Raw genomic sequence first — 24,367 nt, forward strand, 5'->3', positions numbered from 1 at the left:
AGTCTTTATGTGACCTTTACCTTGGCGCCTTTTGCGCACTGTTTTCTTACGTTCCTTCCTTTGAGCATGAAAATCGTGTTTGGGCAAGAAAGCAGGTGATGTTTCTGGGGCCATTTTACGAAAACTTTCCTCGACAGCCATCAATGACAAAGCAAGATCTCTATCATTCAGGATTCTTGTGTGGGTAGCCTCGGAGTTTACGACAATTGATTTTAGAACATTCCCAAGAGGTGATCTATGATCATTACATGCTGCAATTGAGATCTAAAGCTGCTGAGATTTCACAGAAGCGTGTGGTTGCATTGATGGCAGACGGAAGAACTGCTGCACCAGCTCAAACTATTGGCGTGTAGGAAGAGTCGAATATTCTCTCTTGATTTCACCAAGGAAATTATGTCCGGACAGTTCGGTCAGAAATCTGGTAAGAATGTCAAACTTGGCTGGCTGTTGTAGTACCTGTTGTAACATATTATCGATTCACACGCTGAGTTAATTGACGAGTGGATCGTCTAACGCTGTTCCATGAGGAAAGGACAAATCTCCACCAGTATAAAACTCCATCACAACATAAGCATACCTACTGAGAATACATGTCATGTCTATATCCCATTCGTGGTAATTTTGGGCCAATGTTAGGGCAACGATGGAGTTTTCTTGAGGATGTTAACGCAGAGGTGCTTATAATCTGGTGAAGGTGTACGATTCTTGAAGTGATGTCCATCATCGCATCAATGTTTGATTACCCAAGAGAAACTTACACACTATATAGATTGGTCTTCGGAGAATAACATAAGAGTGGAGCTACCGCTTCTATCAGAACTGCATGATCTGACAACGAAAGACACCATAGCAACTTTGTTCACAAACTTCCCTTTCATTAGAAATCGAATGTACTCTTACCGAATATGAAAAACCATCATAGAAATACCTACTCATTATCAATGCACTCTTCAAAAGATATCCTTTGCATATCTCCTAATAGTTTCTTCTCCTGAGAGTGTTGACACGTATTAATTCCACTTTGGATGCCCATATTACTGTTATCGATTGGGCTGCTATTGAAATAACGTATAAAAAAAAGCAAGCAAAGCAAAAGAGGGACTATCTGATATTTATGATAATATCATTTGTGTACTAAATCAGATGCACATTTATAGGTTTACCTTGCTAAGACAAAAAGAGTAAACATAACTATGCGAATTGGAGAATAGCTAAATCTTGATTCTGATCTGTTGTCCAATTCAACATCCTAAGCTTCGTTGAGACTTAAGTGTTTGTTGTTTAGTCGGCTAATAAATTCATTCACTTTTCTCAGCAACCGGCTCTTTGGCCAGCCTCTTCCCCTCATTGGCATCAACGAGAGGAGAACTGGTACTTGTAAGTGTATTATTAAAATAATACACACCTTCTTCTTCCCTCCCCCCGGCGAGTTCACCCATTATAGCAGTCCAGGCCTGTGAGCATGCCTCCCTCCTCAAACCCCAACACCAGCGGGCTTAGCTCAGTGGGAGAGCGCCAGACTGAAGATCTGGAGGCCCTGTGTTCGATCCACAGAGCTCGCATTTCTTTTTTAAAACCCTTTTTTTGTCTCTCAAACACGCCTTATAAGCACACGCGCGAAACGGCATTTCTTTTTTTTTTTCTTTTTCTACTTTCCTGCTGCGCGATCCTCACACGGATCATAGCAACAGCCACATATTCGTCTCTTTGTCTTGGCAACTTTGCCTTACTCTGGAAACGTCCTCTATGTTCTCAACCTAATTTGCATACTAAAGGGTGGGATGGATGTAAATGGTATTGTAGAAGAACGTCTCTATTCAAGTATGGTATGATGATGATGATGATGATGATGATGATGATGATGATGATGATGATGATGATGATGATGATGATGATGATGATGATGATGATGATGATGATGATGACGATGATGACATTGCCATTACCATCTCCCCACCAAAGAGAGGAAAGACTTCTCTCCCGATGGGTCTCTGTCCTTGTTCTTTTCGCCTCCCACATTGGGGGGCAATAGTTGACAATGGAGCGCACCAATCCATATAATTTGAGCAATACACCATTAACGGGAATATGGGCGATTGTCTCTATAGAATCTCGGATCTCCACCAGATGGAGAGAGTATGTGAGAAACAACAACACATACACCCCATGACAGTGTCGAGAGGCATAACCTCTAAGTCCTGGGTCCTGCAGTGTACGTGGTCTTCCTCCTAACTGTTTGTAAACGAAACCATCCAAGGCAACATTTGCACGGAAATTTTCTCTATAAGCGGATGGGGCATTTCTTTGTAACTTCAACTAATGTAATTTCCACATTTACGGCATTAAACCTTCTAGAAAAAAAAAAAGAGGCGAATTTCAAGTATTTAAAATTTCGGGAACATTTCTATTAAGCCAGGGGGATCCTGCTGGTGTCAATACCGTTTCCCACAGTTTTTTTTTTTTCTTGGTAAAGGTAAGCGTCGGATAACAAATAGAGCACGTGCAAGAGCCAGTGAGAGACTGTATCCCCCCACCCCTTTCCCCAAACCCTTATCTAGCATTCTCCAGATAGTCATAGCGGTATAGTGTCCCCTCCCACTACGGCCATGTCGAACTCAAACACAGAAGGATACGAAAGTATCCTCAACAACATGGAAAACAGAGATGACCGTACACACCAATTTCTTCAACAGCAACAACAGCAGTTTCAACAGTCAATGAATTTCGGACAACATAACCAACAGGGCATACAGCAGTCGCAGGCCCAGCAACAATTGTTTCAACAACAACAACAGCAACAACAACAGCAACAACAACAACAACATCAGCAACAACAACACCGTCGTCAAAACTCTGCTTTTTCCATCAACAGCGACTTCAACAATCCAAACAACTTGAATGCTACAAATGACGTAGACTCGAGGTTCAGCGGTTATGTCTCCGACTCGCAGTTTGGGTCCGAAGTCAACTTCACCGACTTTAACGACGCCGTCAGCTCCTTGAGCTCGTCTGGTATGTTGTCTCCCTATTCAACGGGCTCATCTCCAGATGACTTCTTTTTGAGTGCAACCAATTCTAATGTCGACTCCCAATATTCGGAAAACATCAATGAGTTTGATTTGAATAATACTCAGAATCTGACTAACGACGTACTTTATCCTCAACCCCTTGTGCCTGTTCCAATGGGTGAATCGGTTTCTAATAGTACCGTCACTTTCAATGCTAATGAAAATTACCATAATAACCAACAAATGATGCAAACTTTAGATACCGTCCATGAATCTCCTGAAGATATTATTAAAAAGGAAACTCCAGAATTCAACGTTAAAAGAGAATCCCCAGAAAGTAGAGGTACATCGTCAGAATCTCAATCTCATTCTCAATCCCAATCCCAATCCCAATCCCAATCTCAATCTAGGTCGCAACCTAGGTCGCAATTCCAGTCTCCACTGTCTAATATGCCAATAACTAGGCCTGACTCTTCAGAAACTTCACTCAACGACACCTTAAGACCGGGCAAGAAGATCAAATCGTCCCACAATTTAATCGAAAAAAAATATAGGACTAATATCAACTCTAAAATTATCGAATTGAGAAACTGTGTTCCATCATTGCGTATTCTTGTTGCTAAAAACGGTAATCATAGAACAAACACAGTAAATGACGAACCAGAAGATGATGATGACTACTACGAGGGTAATGGGTACTCTGACGATGAGCTCAAATTGGATGGCTTGAAGCCTGCTAAGAAGTTGAATAAAGCCACCATTTTATCAAAATCATCTGAATACATTAGACACTTGGAAAAGAAAAATGAAATGTTGATACAACAGAACTTACAATTAAGGAAACTGATTGAATCTGCAAGCATACCAGCCAATAACGATATGTTTTTCCAACATCAGCATTTCTTACAACAACAGCAACAGCAACAGCAAGCAAGCAGCTTACACTCATCGCCATTTAACAAGAGCAATAGCAACCGATCCAGCAGTGGAAGCAATATGATGTCGCCAGATCAATTCCAGAATCAACAGCAGCCAGACCACCAGGCCCTAACAAATAAAATCCTAATGGGTGGGTTGGGTACATTTCTAGGCGCTGCTGCTCTGGACGATCTATCTAATAATTCCTCAATTAACCAAAGAGGATTGTTTGCATTCCCAATGTTTGGTTTTCTAGGTGCATCCCCAACATCTGCTACTGTATCTGATGCAACTTCAACTTTTGATTACAAGCCTTTCTTGTCAGGGTTTACCAAATTACTTATTTCAATTTATTTATTTTACACTTTTATTTTTCCATCCCTTATTACTTCATTCAACAAATATAGGAAGTCACTTGAAATCCCCACTTTTCCTGATGCTACGCAAAAACTTTTTCATTTCTGCTTGCGTCCATATGAATTACAAAGTTCTTTACCTATCTCTGATTTACCAAAGGAGGAAAGAATTCTCAAATTTCTCTGTTTCGGATACAATGCAGAATTTGTGTTAACTGCTGTTCAAACTTTATGTCTACCTCAAAATTCGAAGAACGATTTTCTTAAAGCCATATTCATGAAAACGGCTATTGAATATAATAACGAGTATCTCAACTCCACAATCAATGATTTATTGAACAGATTTTGTCTTGAAAGAAGGGGCGAACACTATTGGAAAAACGCTAAAGCCTATTTATCAGAATGTAATCTACAGGAATATGCCATGATGTCTTTCAAAAATCTACAACTTCGAAAGCTTTCGAATGATATTCAGGAAAGACATGGCAGAATTGAAAGCATTGAATCCTTGTTGAGATTTTCTTTGGTTGATGGGTTATATTTTGATACCATGAGACAAATTATATCACTTGAATCTTTGAAGATGAATCTAATGAAGATCGGTACAGAGCATAAAAAACTATATCCTCTTGCCCTCAAATTCCAGAAAGATAGTATAACTCGCAACTTACAAAGACTATCATCATTCTCACTGATTTTGAGTGGTGATATGAATTTGAAATTGGAGATTTTACATTATTTGGTAGAAGAGGATCCAAAATCATTAATTAAATGCGTGAGGTTATACGAATCCGGAAACTATAAGTTGTCTGCTGAAATCAAGACAGGATTACTGGCTGCCAAGTTGTATTACCAGGTTTCCAATAACCATGGCATACCTAAAATTGTGAAAACATTTTCCAGCTTGAGATTAGAAGACATGAAGATTTCCAAATTTTCACAATTCCAGTTCATCTCACTAATGAAACTCTTTGAAACATTATTTATCTACCTTTCAAATGTCGTGGAAAACCAAGACATGACGAGCATACACATACTTCATATGTTCGAGTATATGAGAGAATATTTCGACGAAACAAGGGTTTCTGACAAGTTCTCCCTTCCTTCAGATACGATGCGTCTTGCCGATAGTGTGATCACATCCACTAAGAGGCTTTATGGTTGTTAAGACTTTCTCTGATCCCAATGTATTTGTATATTCTTTTCTTTTTTTGAACTATTTATGTAAACTGCTTCCAATATTTATTAAGCTTTATCAATTATGCTAAGAAACTGCAACACATAAACCCCCTGATAGATAGTACTAATTTTACAACTAGTCATCCAAGGTTCTTGAATTTTTTTCGCCTTTTTTGGCCTATCGTTTCGATTTACTTGTCCTATTACTTTGTGCTCTCATTTGAGCGATTAATGATCTTGCAAGGCTTTCCACTACAGAAATGGCCGTATCTCACTATTCTTTTAATTGCACAACCAACTAAACCGACTTACTTCAAATTTTGGTTACTGATAAGTTTCTAAGTTCTATGAGAAAGAAAAAAGGAGAGTGTAAAGTATTGATCAGCCTCAGGTTCTTATATCATTACACTAAAGTGATTTACTCGGTAAGATAAAATGTATTATATTTACAGAATCCAATTCCTCCATTGGAAATTACAAGCTATTAACAGAATATCAAAATAATATAAGTACCATTAATACACCGTACCGCAGTATCATTCCTCTGTGACCACAACCCAAAGGTCCATCACTTGTACCTGATACATAGAGTTGCCGCTCAGTTTTGCTGCTTCAATTATTTGCACTTTTGCATCGATTCTGATTTGAGTATCCGCGCCAAACTCGGCTTGCATCTTCGAAATCGAGCAAGGACACTCCATTTATGGTTTAACGACTTTGCACATCAACCCCTAGGATCCTGTCTGTGTAGAGCATTACCTTCACACCAAGGGACATTGCTGTTTTAAAGAGTGAAACTTATCATGTATTCGTACAACAACCAACCGTACGGGTACACAGGTAACCAAGGCTACCCTCAACAGCAAGCACAACAGCCTCAACAAGTCCAACAACAGCCATCGTACAACCAATGGTCTACTCAGCAACAACAGCCTCAGCTTAATCAGCTGCAATCTCAGCCAACAGGCTTTGGGTTTGGCTCCCAGGTTGCTTCACAGCCTACTGGGATTATGAAACCTCAACAGTTTGAACAAACTCAGCCAGGATTTACTCAACAAACATCTGGCTGGAACCAACAGGCGCCTCCAATGACTAGCTTCCAGTCTCAGCCAACGGGCGGCTTGATGCCACAAAGAACAGGCTATCAGTCACAACCAGCTCAAACTCCATTGCAATCCCAAGCTACTGGATGGAACCAACTGGTGCCTCCAATGACCTCATTTCAAGCACAAGCTACAGGTTACCAACAAGGTCCGCCAACGACTTCCTTTCAGTCGCAGCCAACCGGTGGGTTTATGCCTCAACAAACAGGGTATCAATTTCAGCAACCATTGCAATCTCAAAACACAGGATGGACACAACAACCTCAAACTTCTTTCGGCGTGGCACCTCTTCAATCTCAGAGCACCGGATGGAATCAAGGTTTACAACCCCAGAGAACTGGTGTTCAACAGCCTCTAACTGCTCAGCCAACTGGTTTTATTTCCAACTTGGCTAACATAGGTAACCAAAAAAATGATTTAGAATTACCAAATATTAGATTATCTTTCATTACTGCCAGAGATCAGGATAGGTTTGAAACTATTTTCAGAAATAACGTTCCAAAGGGTGAAAATGCAATGGATGGAAATACTGCAAAATCCATTTTGATGAAATCTGGTTTATCTGCCGTTAAGTTATCTCAAATTTGGGAACTAGCTGATACTAATAAATCCGGCTCTTTAATGTTCCCGGAATTTTGTGTCGCATTGCACTTGGCTAATATGGCAAAAAGGGGACAATCTGTTCCTTTTGAGTTGCCTATAAAGATCAAGAATGAAGTAACTGGGTTTGTAGATGCCATAAATTTTAACATTGGTGCTAAGAGTGATTACAGTCAAAACAATCCAATTGCAAATCAACAAACTGGTTTTCAAAATCAGATCCCATTAACTGCACAAAGAACCGGTGTTGTACTTAATGCACAACAAACAGGTATGGTACCGATCAATGCACAACCTACAGGTTTATTTTCTCAAAAGACGGGAGGTTTATTCTCTCAAAAGACGGGAGGATTACTTGCACAAGCAACAGGTTCCGCACCACCGATGACCAGTTTTATGGCACAGCCAACAGGTGGATTCATGCCTCAGCAAACTGGGTTCCAATCTCAGCCAACAGGCGGATTTATCCCTCAACAAACCGGACTCCAATCTCAACAATTCACTGGGTTCCAATCACAAGCCACTGGTGGTCTTTACCCCCAACAAACTGGCTTACAACCTATGCCAACCGGTAGACCTGGCCAATGGGGATTTGTTTCTGCTCCAACAGGTGGCTTACCAGGGCTGGATATGATGCAGTCCCATTTCATGCCTAACGCAGCAACCCAAACAAACATGTTACAAAGTCAAATGGGCGGCCAATCAGCAAGAAATGTTACATGGGCAATTACCAAGCAAGAAAAGATGATTTATGACAATATTTTTAAGCAATGGGATAAGGATAGGAAAGGTTTTATTGAAGGTAATGTTTCGATTGAAATCTTCTCCAAATCAGGTTTGAGTTTCAGTGATTTAGAGAAAATATGGACATTATCAGATCAGGGTAATAAAGGCAAATTAAACAGAGATGAATTTGCTGTTGCGATGCATTTAATCTATAGAAGATTAAACGGCTTTGATATTCCATTAACTCTACCTCCCGAGTTAGTTCCACCATCTTCCAAGATCCTGGAAAACACTGTAGACAGCTTAAAAGACCAATTGAAAAAACAAGCTTCAAAAGGTGGAGTTCATAGTACACTGAACGTCAAATCTGGTATTTCCAGATCTGGGACATCTTTTAAGAATGACGATGATTCCATCAATTATGTTTCTAATTCAAGACATAGAAAGAAAAGTGTTGACGAGTCACCAGCAAAATCACAAGCGTTTTCATCTAAGCTGTCTATTGAAGACTTGAAGAAACAAATACACGAGAAAAGAATTTTACTAGACGCAATTGATGCAGAAGATGCAGATACCAATGCAAACATAATCCAACAAAAGACCCTGAACGAAATTGAAATTTTAAAATCCAAAATCAAGAGTGCACAATCTAAGTTGAATTCTTCCAATTTCGGTGCGATTGATTCTGTAGAGCAAAAGCAAGAACTAAGTACAAAACTTAACAAATTTGCTGACAAAATTCCACAGCTCATGGATGCTATCTATCAAGTTGACGAGAAGCTCAAATCAGCAAAGGTGGAGCTTTTCAGACTAAAATTACAAAAGGAGAATCCTTCAGGTATCGAATTCAAAGGTACTGGGCCAAATGGCGAAGTTACTGAAACCGATAAAAGAATCGCCAAACAAAAAGCTCTCTTACAGGCTAAAATGGCAAAGCTAACAGGTAAACCAGCGCCAAACTTTGATGCCTTTGAAGATAATGAAGCAAGGTTGAACCAAGAAGTTCTTTCTGTCACTAAGGAATTTGAAGAGCAAAAAAGTATGATCCAAGAGATCTCCAGCTCAATCAAAACTTTAATTGCTGAAGTTTCAGATTCGTTGAACTTGACCAACGCCATGAGTGTGGGCCACTCCAAATGGGAGAAAAAGGAAGGCGTTCAAAATAAAGAAGTGTCTGATTTTATTGATTATTTGAATTCTACCAAGCCAGCACACAAGACCGCAATTCCTACCCCATCTTCATTAGAAAATCCTTACCTAGCACATCCAAATTCTAACTTGGCTTCGAAAGAACCTGTGGAGTCCAATCTAAATGCTGTAGCAGAACAACAGTCTGCTAAAGTTTCAAACATTGGACATTCCACGCCACCATCATCTTCATCAGGTTTGTCTGCTTCTGAAGAGAGAGCAAGAAGGATCAAAGAAAAGGCAGAAAAGAGAATGAATGAAAGGCTAGCTAAATTAGGGATTACTAGAAAACCAGCATCCAATACACACTCAGAGCAGGAAAAAAATATTCCCACATCGAAAGTAGCTTCAACATCGATTTCTCAAGAAGAAAAAAACATATCTACAACGAAAGAAATCCCGGCTTCAATTTCCAGAGAAACCCAAAAACCATTTGTTCAACCTACTAAGCAAGCACCAGCACCACCACCTACTAGAGCCGCACCAGCACAAATTCCAGCACAAATTGCAGCTGTTTCCAAACCATCTGCTGCCTCGGATGACAGTGATGAGGACAGCGATGAAGATGAAGAATACAAGGCTCTCTTGGAGCAAAAGAAGGCAATGGAACAGCGTGAAAAAGAGAGGAAAGAAAGGAAGGCACGTGAAAAACAGGAGAGACTAGCCAAACTGAAGGCTGAAATGGAAGAACTACGGAAACAACAAGAGGGGGATTCCGACGATAGTTGGTGCGATGACAATCAAGCTACTGCTACTCCTGTCTCGAATGCCAAGCAGGCTGAAGAAGCTCCAGTTCCAACTACAGGTTTAACGACTGCCCATAGTAACAATCCATTTGCGGCAGTTGTCAGTGAGAAGCAGGAATCAAAACCGGTAGTTCCACAGCCAACTGAAACACCTGAAAAGAAGGATGTAAAACCTTCGAATTCCAATCCATTTTCGAAGTTGCAGGCCAATGGATCATCAAGTAATACCGTTATTGATGCTGAAAAGTTAAAGGCGCAAAGAGCTTCCCAGATGGGTAGAGGTGGTGATGACGATGATTGGTCTGATTCTGGGGATGAAGATAGTGACGACGAAATGCCTTCTGCGAACAAACAAGCTGAACTTGCATCGATGCTATTTGGTGGCAGCACTTCTGCTTCTAGGTCCAATACTTTTATTCCGCCCGTTTCAACAGTGGAAGAAAAGAATATTGGAGAGATAAGCCAGTCCAAATCAGAAGAAACCAACAAGGATACCGTTGCTCCAGAAGTTGATACACAACCGTTCCCTCCATCTACTCCGGTAACCCATCCACCAGCGGTTCCCGAACTGCAACAATCCGAAACGACTGAGAAATCACTCACACCTCCTCCATTGCCCGAAACAGCAGCACCGGTACCTTCGGTTCCAGCTACGGTGCCACCAGGATTGCCACTTGAGCAAGTCACATCAAGTAACGGTGAATTTTATGACGCCAAGTCAGAGGAATCTTCATTCATTGATCCAACACCTCCGTCTTCTCCAGAAGTTTCCGCCACGACAGCAGAAGTACCAGACGAAGAAGTTCCTCCGGTTCCTACAGGAGTAGCACCAGCACCACCGATTCCTACAGAAGTAGCACCAGCACCACCAGCACCACCAGCACCACCAGCACCACCAGCACCACCAGCACCACCGGCTCCTACACAAGTAGCACCAGCACCACCAGCACCACCAGCGCCAGCACCACCAGCACCACCAGCGCCAGCACCACCAGCACCAGCACCACCAGCACCACCAGCGCCAGCACCACCAGCGCCATCTTTGATTCCTTCAATCACAGGTGGCCCAGCAGATATCAATGCTTTACTTGGGGAAATCCATCAAGGTGCAAGGTTGAAGAAGGTCGACGACAGCGAGAAACACATTGCTGACGGTGCCGTTGTTGGCAGAGTATTGTAATTGCAACATGTTCCTGTTTAGTCTAGCATATATATACTTACTTATAAAGCTAAAATATTGCGTTTTGTTCTAGTTTTAACTGCCGTCTCTTTCTTGCCGAGCCCCCTTTATTTTCTTCCTTTAGAGAGGCAATAAAATTTCGATAAGCGCAATCCCGAATTTTTTCTGCGGCGAGAGAGATGCGGGACTGGGCTTCCGAAGAACGTAACCAAACTGATTTTATCCAATATAAAAGAGAGGGTGCCACAGCTGTTTGCAGGAGAAGGTACTCTTATTTACACGGTAGTCTTCTCTCACATTTCAGATATAATACAAGCAATATTCAACAGCAGACATGTTTGGTAATATTTCCCAAAGACTTGCAGGCAAGAACATCCTAATTACAGGTGCGTCCACTGGTATCGGATACCATACAGCAAAGTATTTTGCAGAAGCTGCAAATGGAGACTTGAAGTTGGTTTTGGCTGCAAGAAGAAAGGAGAAGCTGGAGGCACTAAAGGCAGACTTGCTTGCCAAGTATCCATCCATCAAAGTCCATATTGAGAGTTTGGATGTCTCCAAAACGGAAACCATTGCACCTTTCTTAAAAGGTTTACCTGAGGAATTTTCAATTGTCGACGTGTTGGTCAACAATGCAGGTAAGGCGCTTGGTTTGGATCCAATTGGCTCTGTCGATCCAAAGGACGTGGATGAAATGTTCCAGACCAATGTTTTGGGTATGATTCAATTGACCCAGTTGGTTGTACAGCAAATGAAGGAGAGAAACTCCGGGGACATTGTCCAACTAGGTTCAGTGGCTGGTAGAAACCCATACCCAGGTGGTGGTATCTACTGTGCCTCCAAGGCCGCATTGAGATCTTTTACACATGTATTGAGAGAGGAATTGATTAATACCAAGATTAGAGTGATTGAAATCGAGCCTGGAAATGTTGCAACTGAGGAATTTTCCTTGACCAGATTCAAAGGTGATAAGTCCAAGGCCGAAAAGGTCTATGAGGGAACCGAGCCATTGTATGGTACCGATATTGCAGAATTGATTCTATTTGCAGTTTCTAGACCTCAAAACACTGTTATTGCAGAAACACTTGTTTTTGCTAGTAACCAAGCTTCTGCTTACCATATTTTCAGAGGATCATTAGATAAATAGATTTGATATAAACGCTTCTATAATAATAAATAACATCAACAAGTGACTAACCCCAAGTATCCAATTTTAGATCTAATGCCTGAAAGTGCCTTGCACGATTTAGGATTCGGCACCAGAAAGTTTGTGCCGTGCTCGCTTATTGGACTTGTATAGTGATAAGGCAAAAAAAAAAAAACCTGAAAGTACTTGCGTAACTCAGAGGTTACCTTTTCTTATCTTGGAGTAAAAAGAGATTCTTTAAATTAACAAATGAAGAACACAGTACCGCTATTAATTGCTTCTGCAGTGTGTGTCACTGCCAACATTATCCCAGAAGGTTTCCATGTTAGGGAAAGGTTGCAAAATGTTTTAGGCAATAACCATTACCATCCAATTCTTGATGAGTATCTTCAAAGCTCCACAGAGCCATCTGACTTTGGATCTTTAACACCAGAAGTTTCGGAGGCATGGGAATATTTGGAGAAGGCATTCGACAGGTCGGTTATAGAAGACGCCATTAAGAGTTACACGCCCGATTTTGCTTCTAACTCTTTAAAGAGTGCTCCTAAAATTCCAGAACTTATCGATACAAAGAACTTTGAATATATTACAGCAGCAGATGTTAAAAACTATGGTTTGAGAGTTAACAGACATGCAGACTCAGATCCAGCATCTTTAGGTGTGGATACCGTCAAACAATGGAGTGGCTACTTTGATTTGAACGAGGAGGATAAACATTTGTTCTTTTGGTTTTTTGAAAGTAGGAATGATCCTGTAAACGATCCAGTTATCTTGTGGCTAAACGGCGGTCCAGGTTGTTCTTCGATGACAGGGTTATTCTTTGAATTAGGTCCTTCTTCAATCAATGGAACAACGTTGAAGCCAATTTACAATCCATATTCTTGGAATTCTAATGCGTCTGTGATTTTCCTTGAACAACCTGTCGGTGTTGGCTACTCCTATGCCGAAAAAAGTACAACATCTACAACCCAACAGGCCGCAGAAGATGTTTATGCGTTTCTGCAATTATTCTTCACTAGATTCAATAGTTTTGCGTCTAACGATTTCCACATTGCCGGTGAATCTTATGCTGGTCACTACATTCCTAATATTGCAAGCGTTATCACGCAAAAGAGGGGAAAGGTCTTCAACTTATCCTCTGTTATGATAGGAAATGGTATCACCGATGCATTGACCCAATACTACTATTACATTCCAATGGCATGCAATGCAACTGAATCGGGATATAAACAATTAGTCTCCGATGAGGAATGTGAGGATATGGAAAAGATTTACTCGAGGTGCAAACTACTAATTAATTCCTGTTATCATGTTAAAAGAGCTTTAACATGTGTCCCTGCAAACTTGTATTGCGAGACTATCATGAATCCTTTTGACAAGACCGGATTAAATTATTATGATATCAGAGAACCTTGTGATGGTGATGGTTGTTACCCCCAGATAGCAGCAGTAGAGTCCTATTTGAATAAACCTGAAGTTATGAAAGCATTAGGCTCGGAAGTTACAAGATACGTTGGTTGTGATGACAAGGTTTTCCGTCGTTTCATCTTATCAGGGGATGAGCCAAAGCCATTTCAGCAGTATATTGTCGACTTGCTTGAGCTAGATATTCCTGTTTTAATCTATGCGGGTGATAAGGATTATATCTGTAACTGGCTAGGCAATAAGGCATGGACAGATGATCTCCAATGGTCTGGATACATCACCTACCAAAATGCAGAGACCAGGAACTGGACTTCCAAAATTGATGGCCGAGATGCAGGTACAGTGAAATCCAATGGGCTGTTGACATTTTTGAGAGTCTTTGATGCCGGCCACATGGTTCCTTTCAACCAACCATCTAATAGTTTGGATATGGTTAACAGATGGATTAGTGGGGATTACAAATTTGAAAGCTAAACGGTGCTTTGAAATTTAAAATTAAATAGCTATTGTATTTACTCATTTTTTGGGAGGCATAAGAAAAAATATATTTTTTATTGTTTTTGTATCTGAATTAGACGATCTATCTAGCGCAGTAAACGTGCCAGTGTGCAAAAATAACAGATTGAGAATCTTCAAGATATATTTTACAAAGACTTCACATTTTGCAAGAATTAATTTCATTTCGCTCAATGCCGAATGCCAATTTGTCCTTTATTTCTTGTTTCCAGAAGTATCCATCAAGATCGTGACCAGGCCACTCCACATGCTTACTGGCTTCAAATTTATTGATGCTGCAATAGATGCAGGCAACTTTACGCTTGCCCTTAATTTAGTAAATAAAAGAATCAAAGAGCAGCCAAATTCGTCCCACAATTTGGCCTGTAAGTGTTTTGTTTTAGCCAATGCCAGTTTAAGTGCCAATTCAAAAGTGACTACAGATGAAGCATTGATAGAATGTCTTGCGCTAGCTAAGAAAACTCCTTCGGATCCAAAAACAATAAGCTTGTTAACCTCTGCCTTCAAATTGCTCGATTACAAACCGAATGAAGATTTGTTTGAATCTGCAATCAGAAAGTACCAAACACCAACACTAGCCTATGAATGGTTCAAACAAACCGTGAATGATAATGACCTTGTTGGTATGCAAAAGGCTACTATGTCTTTATCCAAATGCTTCAAAGTGGATGCAGAAAATGGTAGAACAATGAAATTATGGGCGGCCGCAACGATGGTCTTGGTAATAACTTGTTGTACAGACAAGGAAAGACTTCCGAATGGAAAGGATAAGTTGCTAGCAATGCTAGGATTAAAAATTATTGAAAGTGTAGAGGCAGTTGGAAACAAACCACTTAATGCTCAAGAAATGTACGTAAAGGCCCATCTACTTTTGAGAAACGGTGATTTTGAAAAATGTCTGGAAGAATTGAAATCCTTTCTTTCAAAGGAACTGGATTTGGAGTTGCTGATGATATATTATCAGGAACTGGAAAAACATGAAATGTGGGAAGAATTGTATCGGATGACCACTTATTATGTGTGTCACATTGGTACAGATGATTGGGATTCATGGAAGTTGGCTATAAAATCTGCCAAAAAGTTGAATAAATCCTCGGAGATAAAGGAAATCATTGAAAACTATAAGCCAGGTAGAAATAGTCAGCTAGCTAAGATTTATGTCGTGGATGATGATGATATTGAGGGAAAACAGAGAGGTTTCGAAAATTATCTTTCTCGGTTTATGAATAAATTGTCTTTGTATTTGGACCTCAAGAAGTTTTTAGAGAATGGATTTATTCCAAAGGACAAAATATTGGATTCCTTAAATACTGAATATAACAAGAGAGATTTAGCCTCAGTTGTGAAGGGAGAGAGGAAATCGAATGCTGATGACTTAAATTGCCTCGTGAATTACATAAAGATTAAGAGCCTTATCGACCCCCAAATATTCCTGGAAAAGTCATTTTTCAAGGAATGTTGCCAATATTATGAAGTTACAAAACATCTATTGAATAATTTAGAAGAGTATGATTATTTTGCAGGTTTTGAATTTCTCATTTTATCTATCCGCTCCTACTTAAGGATAACCAAATCTTCTGAGAATCAAACTTTCTTGAACTTGATAATTATTCTAGAAAATGCTATTTGTAAAAACAAATTTGAGTTCCATCTTCAATTGTGGCTAGCAAAATTTTACCTAAATACAAATATTTATTCTCCATTAAATCGAATCTATGATTCGTTGAAAATTAAGAATGTTCAAATTGACACATTGAGTCCGTATTTCATGAACCATAGGGCCACCAGATGCCGTAAAGACGATAGAATTAACAAACTGCTTGATTTCTACCATCATAATGTGGCTATGGAATTGCCCCCTATGGTAATGAATTGCTTTGAAATGGGTACTTATAGCAAACTTAAGGGGTTTATTGAATTCAAGCTAAGAGCTGAAAATTCAATTGTTCACTACGAGCTAGTTGTTGAAGCCATTCAACATGCTCGGTTGACTGGTGATAATCTTGCACTAGATTCCATTACTGGTGAATACGTTCCAATTTTGAAGCATTCGTACAAGACGATGATTTTGGAAGGTTCAGATATTGATTTGCAATTGCACGATAACATTGATAGAAAAATCATGTGGAACTGTGGTGACCATAAAGCTGATGAACATACAAAGTCTTTAATAGACGCTCCCCTGAGCAAATTATACGATAAAAAGTACGTTGAAATCATTACTTTGCGGGAATTAATTATCTATGATCAGCACAGTCGTGTCTGGTGTGATTATAAGAAGAGATTCTTGGAATCTCTCAAGAACACGGAAACGCTATCAATGTTCTCTGAGATTGAAATCACATGCCTCAATGTTCTAGCATGGCTATTACGCGGATGCGAAGGCTCTTCACCAGTATTTGGCGAAGCACCATCTAACCCATTAGATGCGTCTTTTAATCATTATTATATGTCTATCCAAGACTTTGATTGTGTTCTTACAACTCTCGTAAAGCTCAGTAGACCAGTTAGTTTCTTTGGCGAGAAAAAGATGCGCAATAAAGTAGTAGATGTTCAAAAAGTTGTCAAATCATTGATGCGTAAAATTGACAGAACTGAAATATTAACATGCACGAAGCTAAGTATCAAAGAGGCGAAGGATGCAAGTATTGAATGGTTTGCCAACGATGAATATGGTCAGTCGTTTAATCTCCCAAGTTATATGATTGACCAATGCTACAGGAGTTTTGAAACTGACGTGATGAAGGCAATCAAGGAAATCTAATACAGCAAGCGCCGAACCTAGAGGAAAGAACAAAATCGATTGTAAAGACGAAATATAAATCTATAAATTAAAGAAAACAAAAGTTTAAACCCTAAATTTATTTCTTTGCCTTCTCTTTCTTAACTCTTTCTTTAGCAGGAACTAATCTATCCTTTTTACCCCAGACTAGCTTGTGAGGCTTCATAAAGCTGTCAAGAGTTTCTTGATCAACCTTGGCACGCCTTTCTTGGAAACCCTTGACAAATTCTTGCAGGACCTCAATGGATAGTTTTTTCAATTCACCTGATAAAAGGTCACCCCTTTTATAAGCATCATATGTTTCCTTCAACATAGAATCATCGTCTTTGAAGAAAGACAGATATTGGTAGGCAACATCAACGTCAGGGTTACCACCTAGTCTCCTATGGTCTTCAACAGTGACCTGGCCACCAGAGAAGGCATACTTATTGATCTTCTTTTGGATTTGCTTTGGGGTATCTGTCATGAAAATGGCTGTGTTTTCATCAGATGCAGACATCTTTGTAGAAGATCCTTGTAAGGCTGGAAAAAAACGTGAGTGTATAAGTGAAGGTTTAGAGAATTTCAATTTATCTGCAACGTCACGACAAACACGGAAGTAAGGGTCCTGATCGATTGCACAGGGGATTAAACAAGGTGTTTTTGGTGGTAACCCTAGAACATCAGGAAAAGAAGATGGAAATGCAGTTGCAATTTGAATAGAAGCAAAATGCAACTTACCGATACAATCTGAGTCTTGGAATCCGAATACTGCACGGGCAGTAGAGGTTGTGATTTGTCTAGAAACACGAACAACCGTTTCATAGAATGATGGGTTCATGTATTCCAAATCCGAGAAAATGAAGGTGTTTTCAGGGTTGAAGCCAACTGCAATAATGTCCTTTGCATTGTCCTTTGCAAATTTCTTGACATCGTCGATGGTGAGTTTTGGCTTGAACAAAAATTTTTCATCATCAGTCAATTCAATAACCAATGGAACATCAAAAACATCCTGCAACCATTTGGTGAACAAAAATGGAATCATGTGGCCCAAATGCATTGAATCTGAGGAAGGTCCCCTACCAGTATAAAGAAAAAATGGTTCGCCATGCTCATACATATCGAGAATTCTGTTAAAGTCTCTTTCGGAGAAGAATAGACCCTTCTTCATAAAATGGTGGGGATCATGGCCGGTAACTTCCTTGAATCTTGCTAGAGTTTCTTCACCAATTCTTTTAGTACCAAATTGGGTAATAAGCTTGTCGTAGTCGATACCTTGGGCTTCACCGTCAACGACGGCTCCTTCAACCTCCCATGGAGTGATCTTTTGTTCGGTCTCAAGTTTGATGTCAGCTGTTCCTTGGGTGATTTCTTCAGCCATTGTCAATCTTCTAAAGGAGTTGCTACTGGATATGAGGTAATAAAAAGGGTAGTTGTTCGTCGATCAAGAAGACTCATGAAGAAGAAAAAAATACAGAAAAGCTTCAAGATGAGAAACTGAAAAAAAAAAAGGTGTTTTACACAAAATTTGTTTTGAAGTTGCCCTGGATTAGGAAGAATGCTACGAGTTCATGAGTTAAGTGTGAAGGGAAAGCAATTCTGAAATGATCGGAGTGGCCGATCCACATGTAAGAATGTGCCTGCAAAGGTCATCTTGGGCAGGCGAACATGGGAACAGGGGTTCTGAGTTGTAAGTTTATTTCATTTCTTCCAAATGCAATCGGCATAGAAGCGGAAAGAAAGGAGTTTCCACAGAAGACTGGCATTTTTTTTTGAAGCAAGAGACGGCATTTTTCTCTATGTGACGAAACCCTGTATGTATTATTATATTTCTCTATAATTTTTGAAGGAGGTTGAGTTACTGTAGATTGGAGAGTTATCATTATTGATACAACAATAGATATAAAACAAAGATTGGTATTGAATGTGGCGGACACCACATTGCCTATGCGTGTTGAGAACTGGACGAGCTGTAGGTAGATTCACTATCAGTGATGTATTCATCGTCATTGTCCTGTTGGGTGATTTCATTCCAGGAGGCATATGTCAGCAGGGAGAATCCAACCATGATCAGTATGTAACCACCCACCTGGTAGATTGTGATAAAGACTCCTCTAAATGACCACTCAAAGATTCCAACAATCAATATGGTCAATAAGGAGGCCACCGAAGAAAAGACAGGAGAGGTCAAGGACATCAATCCTAGGAAACAAACGCTGAAAATGTGATTAGAGAAGACACTGAGTAGCATTATCAGTACAGCATTACTTTCGGTTGGGATATGAAACCGGTGTAACCCGGAGACATGAATAACCAACATGCAAACACCCATGGTAATGCAAGTGGCAATACCGATCAGACACATGATGAAGTTCGAAAAAGTGGCTTGTCTTCTTGCACTCACCACTTCCGATGGAGGACAACACCATTTCTTGTAAAGGACTTCATAGAGCCCATATAGAATTGCACCTAGAAAAATGATGAGGTTACCCAAGAGACGATGGGGGTAGTAGTTGGACCCATCAGAGAGGTCTTTGGCACCGGTGTACGCCACCACTATGACGCCAACAACGGCTGTTACGACGGAGTTTGCCTTGATCCATGAAAACTTTTCTCTGAGTAATGGAATTGCAAAGACGTATGCTGTAAATGCACTGCAGTTGTAAATAGCAGTGACATCACTCCCCGTCGATAAGGACATGGAGATATACCACGTTGACCCAGCAACATTTAAGATAATGGACAAGCATGCGGACATTATGAAGAGGTGTTTGAATGCCTCTGAATGGAAAAATTCAGAGTAGTATCTGAAGCTCTTCTTTGGGTTTCTGTAAATGACCTCATAATCTGGTTTGTTAGTTTCTGTTGTTAGTTCTGCAGTATGGAAGATGTTTCGGTGCTGGGCCTTAACGGAGCTTGCAAAAGCCCGTCTAAAGCCCTTCCATTTTTTACCACCCAAATCTTCGTACCCCAGTATATGCATTACAAACCTCCTAATGGTCTTGTAGGAGGCAATCGAAATGAATTGTAAGGGCCAGAGGGCCCACCAGGTGCCATGCGTCAGAAACAGCAACAGCATTGGCTCGTTGAACTCATACGAGGAGTAGAGCATACTGGTCAACTCTGTCTGAGTGACAAAGCTGATCAAGGATACAAGAAACAAAATGATAACAAAGACAACCTTAATATAAGAGAATCCATAACCATAACTATAATCACAACCAAGTCCGTTATTTAGTTCGTGATTGAACGCTCTATTTTGTGCGCCCCAACTCCCTCCATTGACAGTCGGCATAAGCGCCGGGCCATGGGCGTCAGAGAGCCTCCTATTTGCAGCAGTTCCAACAACACTCATGATTATACTGGATCTGTTCTACGTGACTCCCACATGAAGCTGAATGGCCTCCTCTCTTACACTACAAGAGAGAGACATTTCATAATAAATCAATACAATATTGACCAAACGCGGAATACGTTACATACTAGAAACGGATGATGGTCTCCTGCTAGATTGTTCCTCTGTCATCATTGGTTCTAGATTGTCGATATACCGGTACTACAAACTACGGTGCGCAGATAGGGCGATGAACGGATGCGGTTCAAGGTACTGTGTTTGTTTGTCCATAAAAGTATACGGGACACGTCTAAAGGCGCTGAAACGCCGGGAAGATGATGGTATTCTGTCACTGTCAATGACACACTCTTTGACGACAATGGGTGCAGTTGACCCATGTGACGAGTTTACCGGGACTTGCTTGCAGGAGGAGCTACAACGAGCCAAAATTACAGACACATTCAACCAGGGAGAAAGAGAGAGCGGTCGATGAAGAAGGGACGGTAGGTTCGAAGGAGAACCGTCTTATAGTGCATAGGAGGATGGTAGACATGCGAAATACACCTTTGTTTAAATATCCACTGCTCCTTGTCCGGCCAATGCTGACAATGACAACCCGATCTTCAGAGAAAGGAACAGACAAAGACGAAGACAAAGACAAAGACAAAGACAAAGACAAAGACAAAGACAAAGACAAAGAGTAAGAAAAAGACAAGGAAATAGACAAAAACAAATTCTTTGTTTTGTTCATGTTATCCGCCGAGGGAGGTTGGGAATTTTTTGCCATAATAGGAAACGTTTCCCCTCAAGACAAAATTTGGTGGAATTTTCAAAGTGGCTGAGCCCCTTTTCTTATCTTTTGAAGGTGAACAACGCTGGGATTTCTTATCGAGATGGTGCTTGAAGAGAGAGCATGTCCATTGTTACCGAACAGAGTTGGAGATTATTCCGATCGAGACGGGAGTGCGGTTGAAACGTTCACTTGTAAGACGGTGCCTGTTTCTCTTGCCCCTTCTAGGGGTCATCCATGCAGTACTGGTTGGGAGTGGGGTTTTTTCCATTTCTATTATTGTTTTTCTTTTCCATTAGTGTTTCACGATACCATTTGTGTTTTACGATACCATTAGTGTTTCACGATACCATTAGTTTCTTACGATACCATAAGTGTATTTTGTTTGTTTCATTACAGCATTGGGGAGAGAAACAAACTATTAAACTTCAAATGGTGGATTCAAAAGCCGAAGAAGAAAAGGCCAAGCCAAAGAAGACCAAGTCGAGAACCGGATGTGTTACTTGTAAAAGGAGAAGGTTAAAATGCGACGAGGCCAAACCGTACTGTCAGAACTGTATTAAGCGAGGAATAGTCTGTGGTGGATATGCGGTGAATTTTAAATGGAGAGAGTTTTCTGAATCTTGTGGAACTTTAAAAAAGAGTAAAAAGACTACTGAGGTGAAGACAATAGATGGAGTCAGAGAAGAGCAAAACAGTGAATCACATCATACGGAAACTACCAATTTACAGAAGGCACTGGAAGATGCAACGTTTTCAGTGACGGGGAAGTCAGCACAAGAAATTGCAATTGCTAACGTCCTCATCTCCAAGGGGAAAAACCCCCATTTGGCCTCCGAAATCGCTAACGCAATCAGTGGGATATCCGATTTCAGTGATATCGACTCTTTAACTCAAATACACTTGAAATCTCTTGAAGAGGCCAACAGGAAACACCATAAAGTCCAAGATAAATCCATTCCTCAAGCTGCCGAGATTGTTAGCATCCCCAGAACACAAGATTCCCAAAGTGCCGATGGAAATGGCAATAACACTAGGTCTCTTAGTACTCCCACAATCGGTTCTCCATTGGGTGATGATCCACCGAAACCTCTTTCAACATCTAAAACATCAATATCTTCCATATTGACTAAGGATTCGCCAATAAATCTTTTTAAAGATGTACCATCTCCGCAACAATATCCGAGGTCCCCAAATATTACTGGTATGTTTTTGCCATACCAGCAAAGTATAGGCGAACAGCACCAGATCTTTACCTCATTGTCTAATGTAAATACACCCAAATTCCTTGAAGACATGGACCCTGGCCAATATATGAAGTTTTCACCATTAAATTTGGAAACTTTTGCAGAAATGTCCCCCAGATACATTGTTCGATCTGGGAACCCACTACATTCGTTATCACCATCTTTTAGCGGTGAACTGAACATGAAACATACCGACTCGTCTACTTCAACAATTTCTCAGGCCCAAACAGCCCCTCTCACTCTTTTGGACTCAGCATCCCCAGTGTTTACAGGCGAAACTCCCAAGTTTTCTAACTTCTCAAATCCTGGTTCTCCCTTTTTCCCACAGTTGCTAAACCTTCCTAATAGTGTTGAACAAACCGAAGAGGATAAAACCGAAGATAAAGTTTTGAGGGAAGTTAATGACAGGACAGAACAATGCTACCAGTTGGCTCACTACACATCTCCCGGGTCTGATATTGCTGGAACACCCAATAACCAGACTATGTTCCCGCATTTAAGCGGTCAAAACATACGATCATTGCACATAGCAGATGAACACCTAACAACGTTACTTGCGTTTGACCAGCACACATGTGGTATAATGTCTATCAAAAATGGACCTACAGAAAACCCATGGAGAACATACCTTTTGCCAATGTCCCAGAGTCATCCAGTTGTGAGAAATGCGTTACTTGCGATGACATCGTTTCACATCGCAAGAGGCGATTCAAATATAAGAGCACGCGGAATGAAGTATATGAAAGAGGCCATTGTTTCTTTAGTCCATGGGTTAAGCTCGGACAATAAAGACGTAACAGATAAAACACCACCCGATGTGGCTCTTGCTACATGCATAGCATTGGCGATGGGAGAAGCTTGGGACAGACAAACAACCACTGGTATTGCGCATTTGAAAGGTGCAAAGAGTATGATTGCAAAAGTGTTAGATAAGTTTGAAGTTAAAAGACCGAGTCGTAAGAGAGCATTGAGTATAGGTAGTTCTTCCAGTCAGTATTTAGAGGAAATGGATTCAACTAAAGATTTGTTACCACATTCGAAAAGGAAAATGTCACGTGAGCTACAATTTTTAGTTAATGCTTGGATTTACTTTGATGTATTGGCTAGAATGTCTAGTGGTGAGGAGTATTATAACGATGAAGAAGTGCTGTTTGAAGAGATCAGATCAACTTCACCGGAAAGCGAAAAAAACATTGACAGCCCAAACCTTACTATGAAGCGGTCAAAAAGCGGCAGTTTTTCATCAATCAAACGAATGAAGTTGGAAAGAAAACAGAAAAACAAACCAGACAGTGCTCAAATAATCAAAAAATACAGGAGCTTAAATCTAGAAGAGGGTGATTTAATTGACCCCTTGCTAGGTGTAGCCCAAACACTATTCCCAATAATCGATGAAGTTGCAACCTTGATTGGTCAAGTTCGTAGCTATAAGTCTCAAGCGGGAGCATCACCAACTGATAAATCTTGTAAAAATTGCAACCCAATCAAAACACCGCTTCGAATGATATCACATACCGTTGAGTTGAAGTCAGCAATTGAGCATTGGAAAATACCCCAGATACCACATTCCGGATCCTTTTATAGTGAAGACCCAAACTTTGATTTGAATGCTGCCGTGGCAACTGCAGAGGCATACAGATACGCAACTCTTTTATATTTACACCAAACAGTTCCTGAAGTGCCTAGTCCTACCTCACACAGTTTAGCCGAAAATGTAATGATGTTATTGGCTAGTATTCCAAGTTCATCTAGAACTTTGGTTACACACATGTTCCCCCTTTTTGTTGCATCATGTGAAGCAAAGGTAGGCGAGGAGAGAGAGTGGGCCACCGAGAGGTGGAACGAATTGACTGAGAAGATGTGGCTAGGTACAATAAATCGTGCATGGGAAGTAGTTAAGGAAGTGTGGGCCAGAAAAGATTCGTTGAAAGAGAAAAAACGAAACAAATTCGTCGAATCAGACTCAAACGACCAGGAAGAGAGCAGTCAAGAGTATAATAAGGTTAAAAGAAGAATAAGCGTTGCTATACATGGCGATGATGAATCTCATGACGACGACATTGAAAGTTTTGTAGGAAGTTGGTCTCACTGGACCACTGTAATGAAAGAATGGGGATGGGAGATTTTGCTGGCCTGATATGAG

The 24,367-nt window shown here is 40.5% G+C and overlaps 8 protein-coding genes and 1 non-coding gene across 9 annotated transcripts; 7 read left to right on the forward strand and 2 right to left on the reverse strand.

Moving 5' to 3' along the window:
- The first annotated feature begins 1,490 nt into the window (after window positions 1-1,490).
- Window positions 1,491-1,562, forward strand: C5L36_0Atrna4F. The gene has a single exon. It is a non-coding gene; the product is annotated as a tRNA-Phe (tRNA).
- Window positions 1,563-2,606: 1,044 nt separating this feature from the next.
- On the forward strand, window positions 2,607-5,450 carry C5L36_0A05770 (uncharacterized protein; the record flags this gene model as incomplete). The annotated part of the gene is made up of 1 exon (XM_029463599.1): window positions 2,607-5,450. One exon carries the CDS (start codon window positions 2,607-2,609, stop codon window positions 5,448-5,450), a length of 2,844 nt encoding a protein of 947 aa, XP_029319459.1.
- Window positions 5,451-6,264: 814 nt separating this feature from the next.
- On the forward strand, window positions 6,265-11,004 carry C5L36_0A05780 (uncharacterized protein; the record flags this gene model as incomplete). The annotated part of the gene is made up of 1 exon (XM_029463600.1): window positions 6,265-11,004. One exon carries the CDS (start codon window positions 6,265-6,267, stop codon window positions 11,002-11,004), a length of 4,740 nt encoding a protein of 1,579 aa, XP_029319460.1.
- A 334-nt stretch (window positions 11,005-11,338) lies between these two features.
- Window positions 11,339-12,151, forward strand: C5L36_0A05790 (uncharacterized protein; the record flags this gene model as incomplete). Its single annotated transcript, XM_029463601.1, has 1 exon — window positions 11,339-12,151. The coding sequence occupies one exon, from the start codon at window positions 11,339-11,341 to the stop codon at window positions 12,149-12,151; it is 813 nt and encodes a 270-aa protein (XP_029319461.1).
- Window positions 12,152-12,400: 249 nt separating this feature from the next.
- C5L36_0A05800 (uncharacterized protein) lies at window positions 12,401-14,050 on the forward strand (the record flags this gene model as incomplete). Its single annotated transcript, XM_029463602.1, has 1 exon — window positions 12,401-14,050. The coding sequence occupies one exon, from the start codon at window positions 12,401-12,403 to the stop codon at window positions 14,048-14,050; it is 1,650 nt and encodes a 549-aa protein (XP_029319462.1).
- Window positions 14,051-14,339: 289 nt separating this feature from the next.
- On the forward strand, window positions 14,340-16,856 carry C5L36_0A05810 (uncharacterized protein; the record flags this gene model as incomplete). The annotated part of the gene is made up of 1 exon (XM_029463603.1): window positions 14,340-16,856. The coding sequence occupies one exon, from the start codon at window positions 14,340-14,342 to the stop codon at window positions 16,854-16,856; it is 2,517 nt and encodes an 838-aa protein (XP_029319463.1).
- Window positions 16,857-16,953: 97 nt separating this feature from the next.
- On the reverse strand, window positions 16,954-18,234 carry C5L36_0A05820 (uncharacterized protein; the record flags this gene model as incomplete). The annotated part of the gene is made up of 1 exon (XM_029463604.1): window positions 16,954-18,234. The coding sequence occupies one exon, from the start codon at window positions 18,232-18,234 to the stop codon at window positions 16,954-16,956; it is 1,281 nt and encodes a 426-aa protein (XP_029319464.1).
- A 564-nt stretch (window positions 18,235-18,798) lies between these two features.
- Window positions 18,799-20,208, reverse strand: C5L36_0A05830 (uncharacterized protein; the record flags this gene model as incomplete). Its single annotated transcript, XM_029463605.1, has 1 exon — window positions 18,799-20,208. The coding sequence occupies one exon, from the start codon at window positions 20,206-20,208 to the stop codon at window positions 18,799-18,801; it is 1,410 nt and encodes a 469-aa protein (XP_029319465.1).
- A 1,006-nt stretch (window positions 20,209-21,214) lies between these two features.
- C5L36_0A05840 (uncharacterized protein) lies at window positions 21,215-24,361 on the forward strand (the record flags this gene model as incomplete). Its single annotated transcript, XM_029463606.1, has 1 exon — window positions 21,215-24,361. The coding sequence occupies one exon, from the start codon at window positions 21,215-21,217 to the stop codon at window positions 24,359-24,361; it is 3,147 nt and encodes a 1,048-aa protein (XP_029319466.1).
- Window positions 24,362-24,367: the final 6 nt, after the last annotated feature.

The sequence above is a fragment of the Pichia kudriavzevii genome, chromosome 1 (genome assembly GCF_003054445.1).
Source record: "Pichia kudriavzevii chromosome 1, complete sequence".
NCBI lineage: Eukaryota > Fungi > Ascomycota > Pichiomycetes > Pichiales > Pichiaceae > Pichia > Pichia kudriavzevii.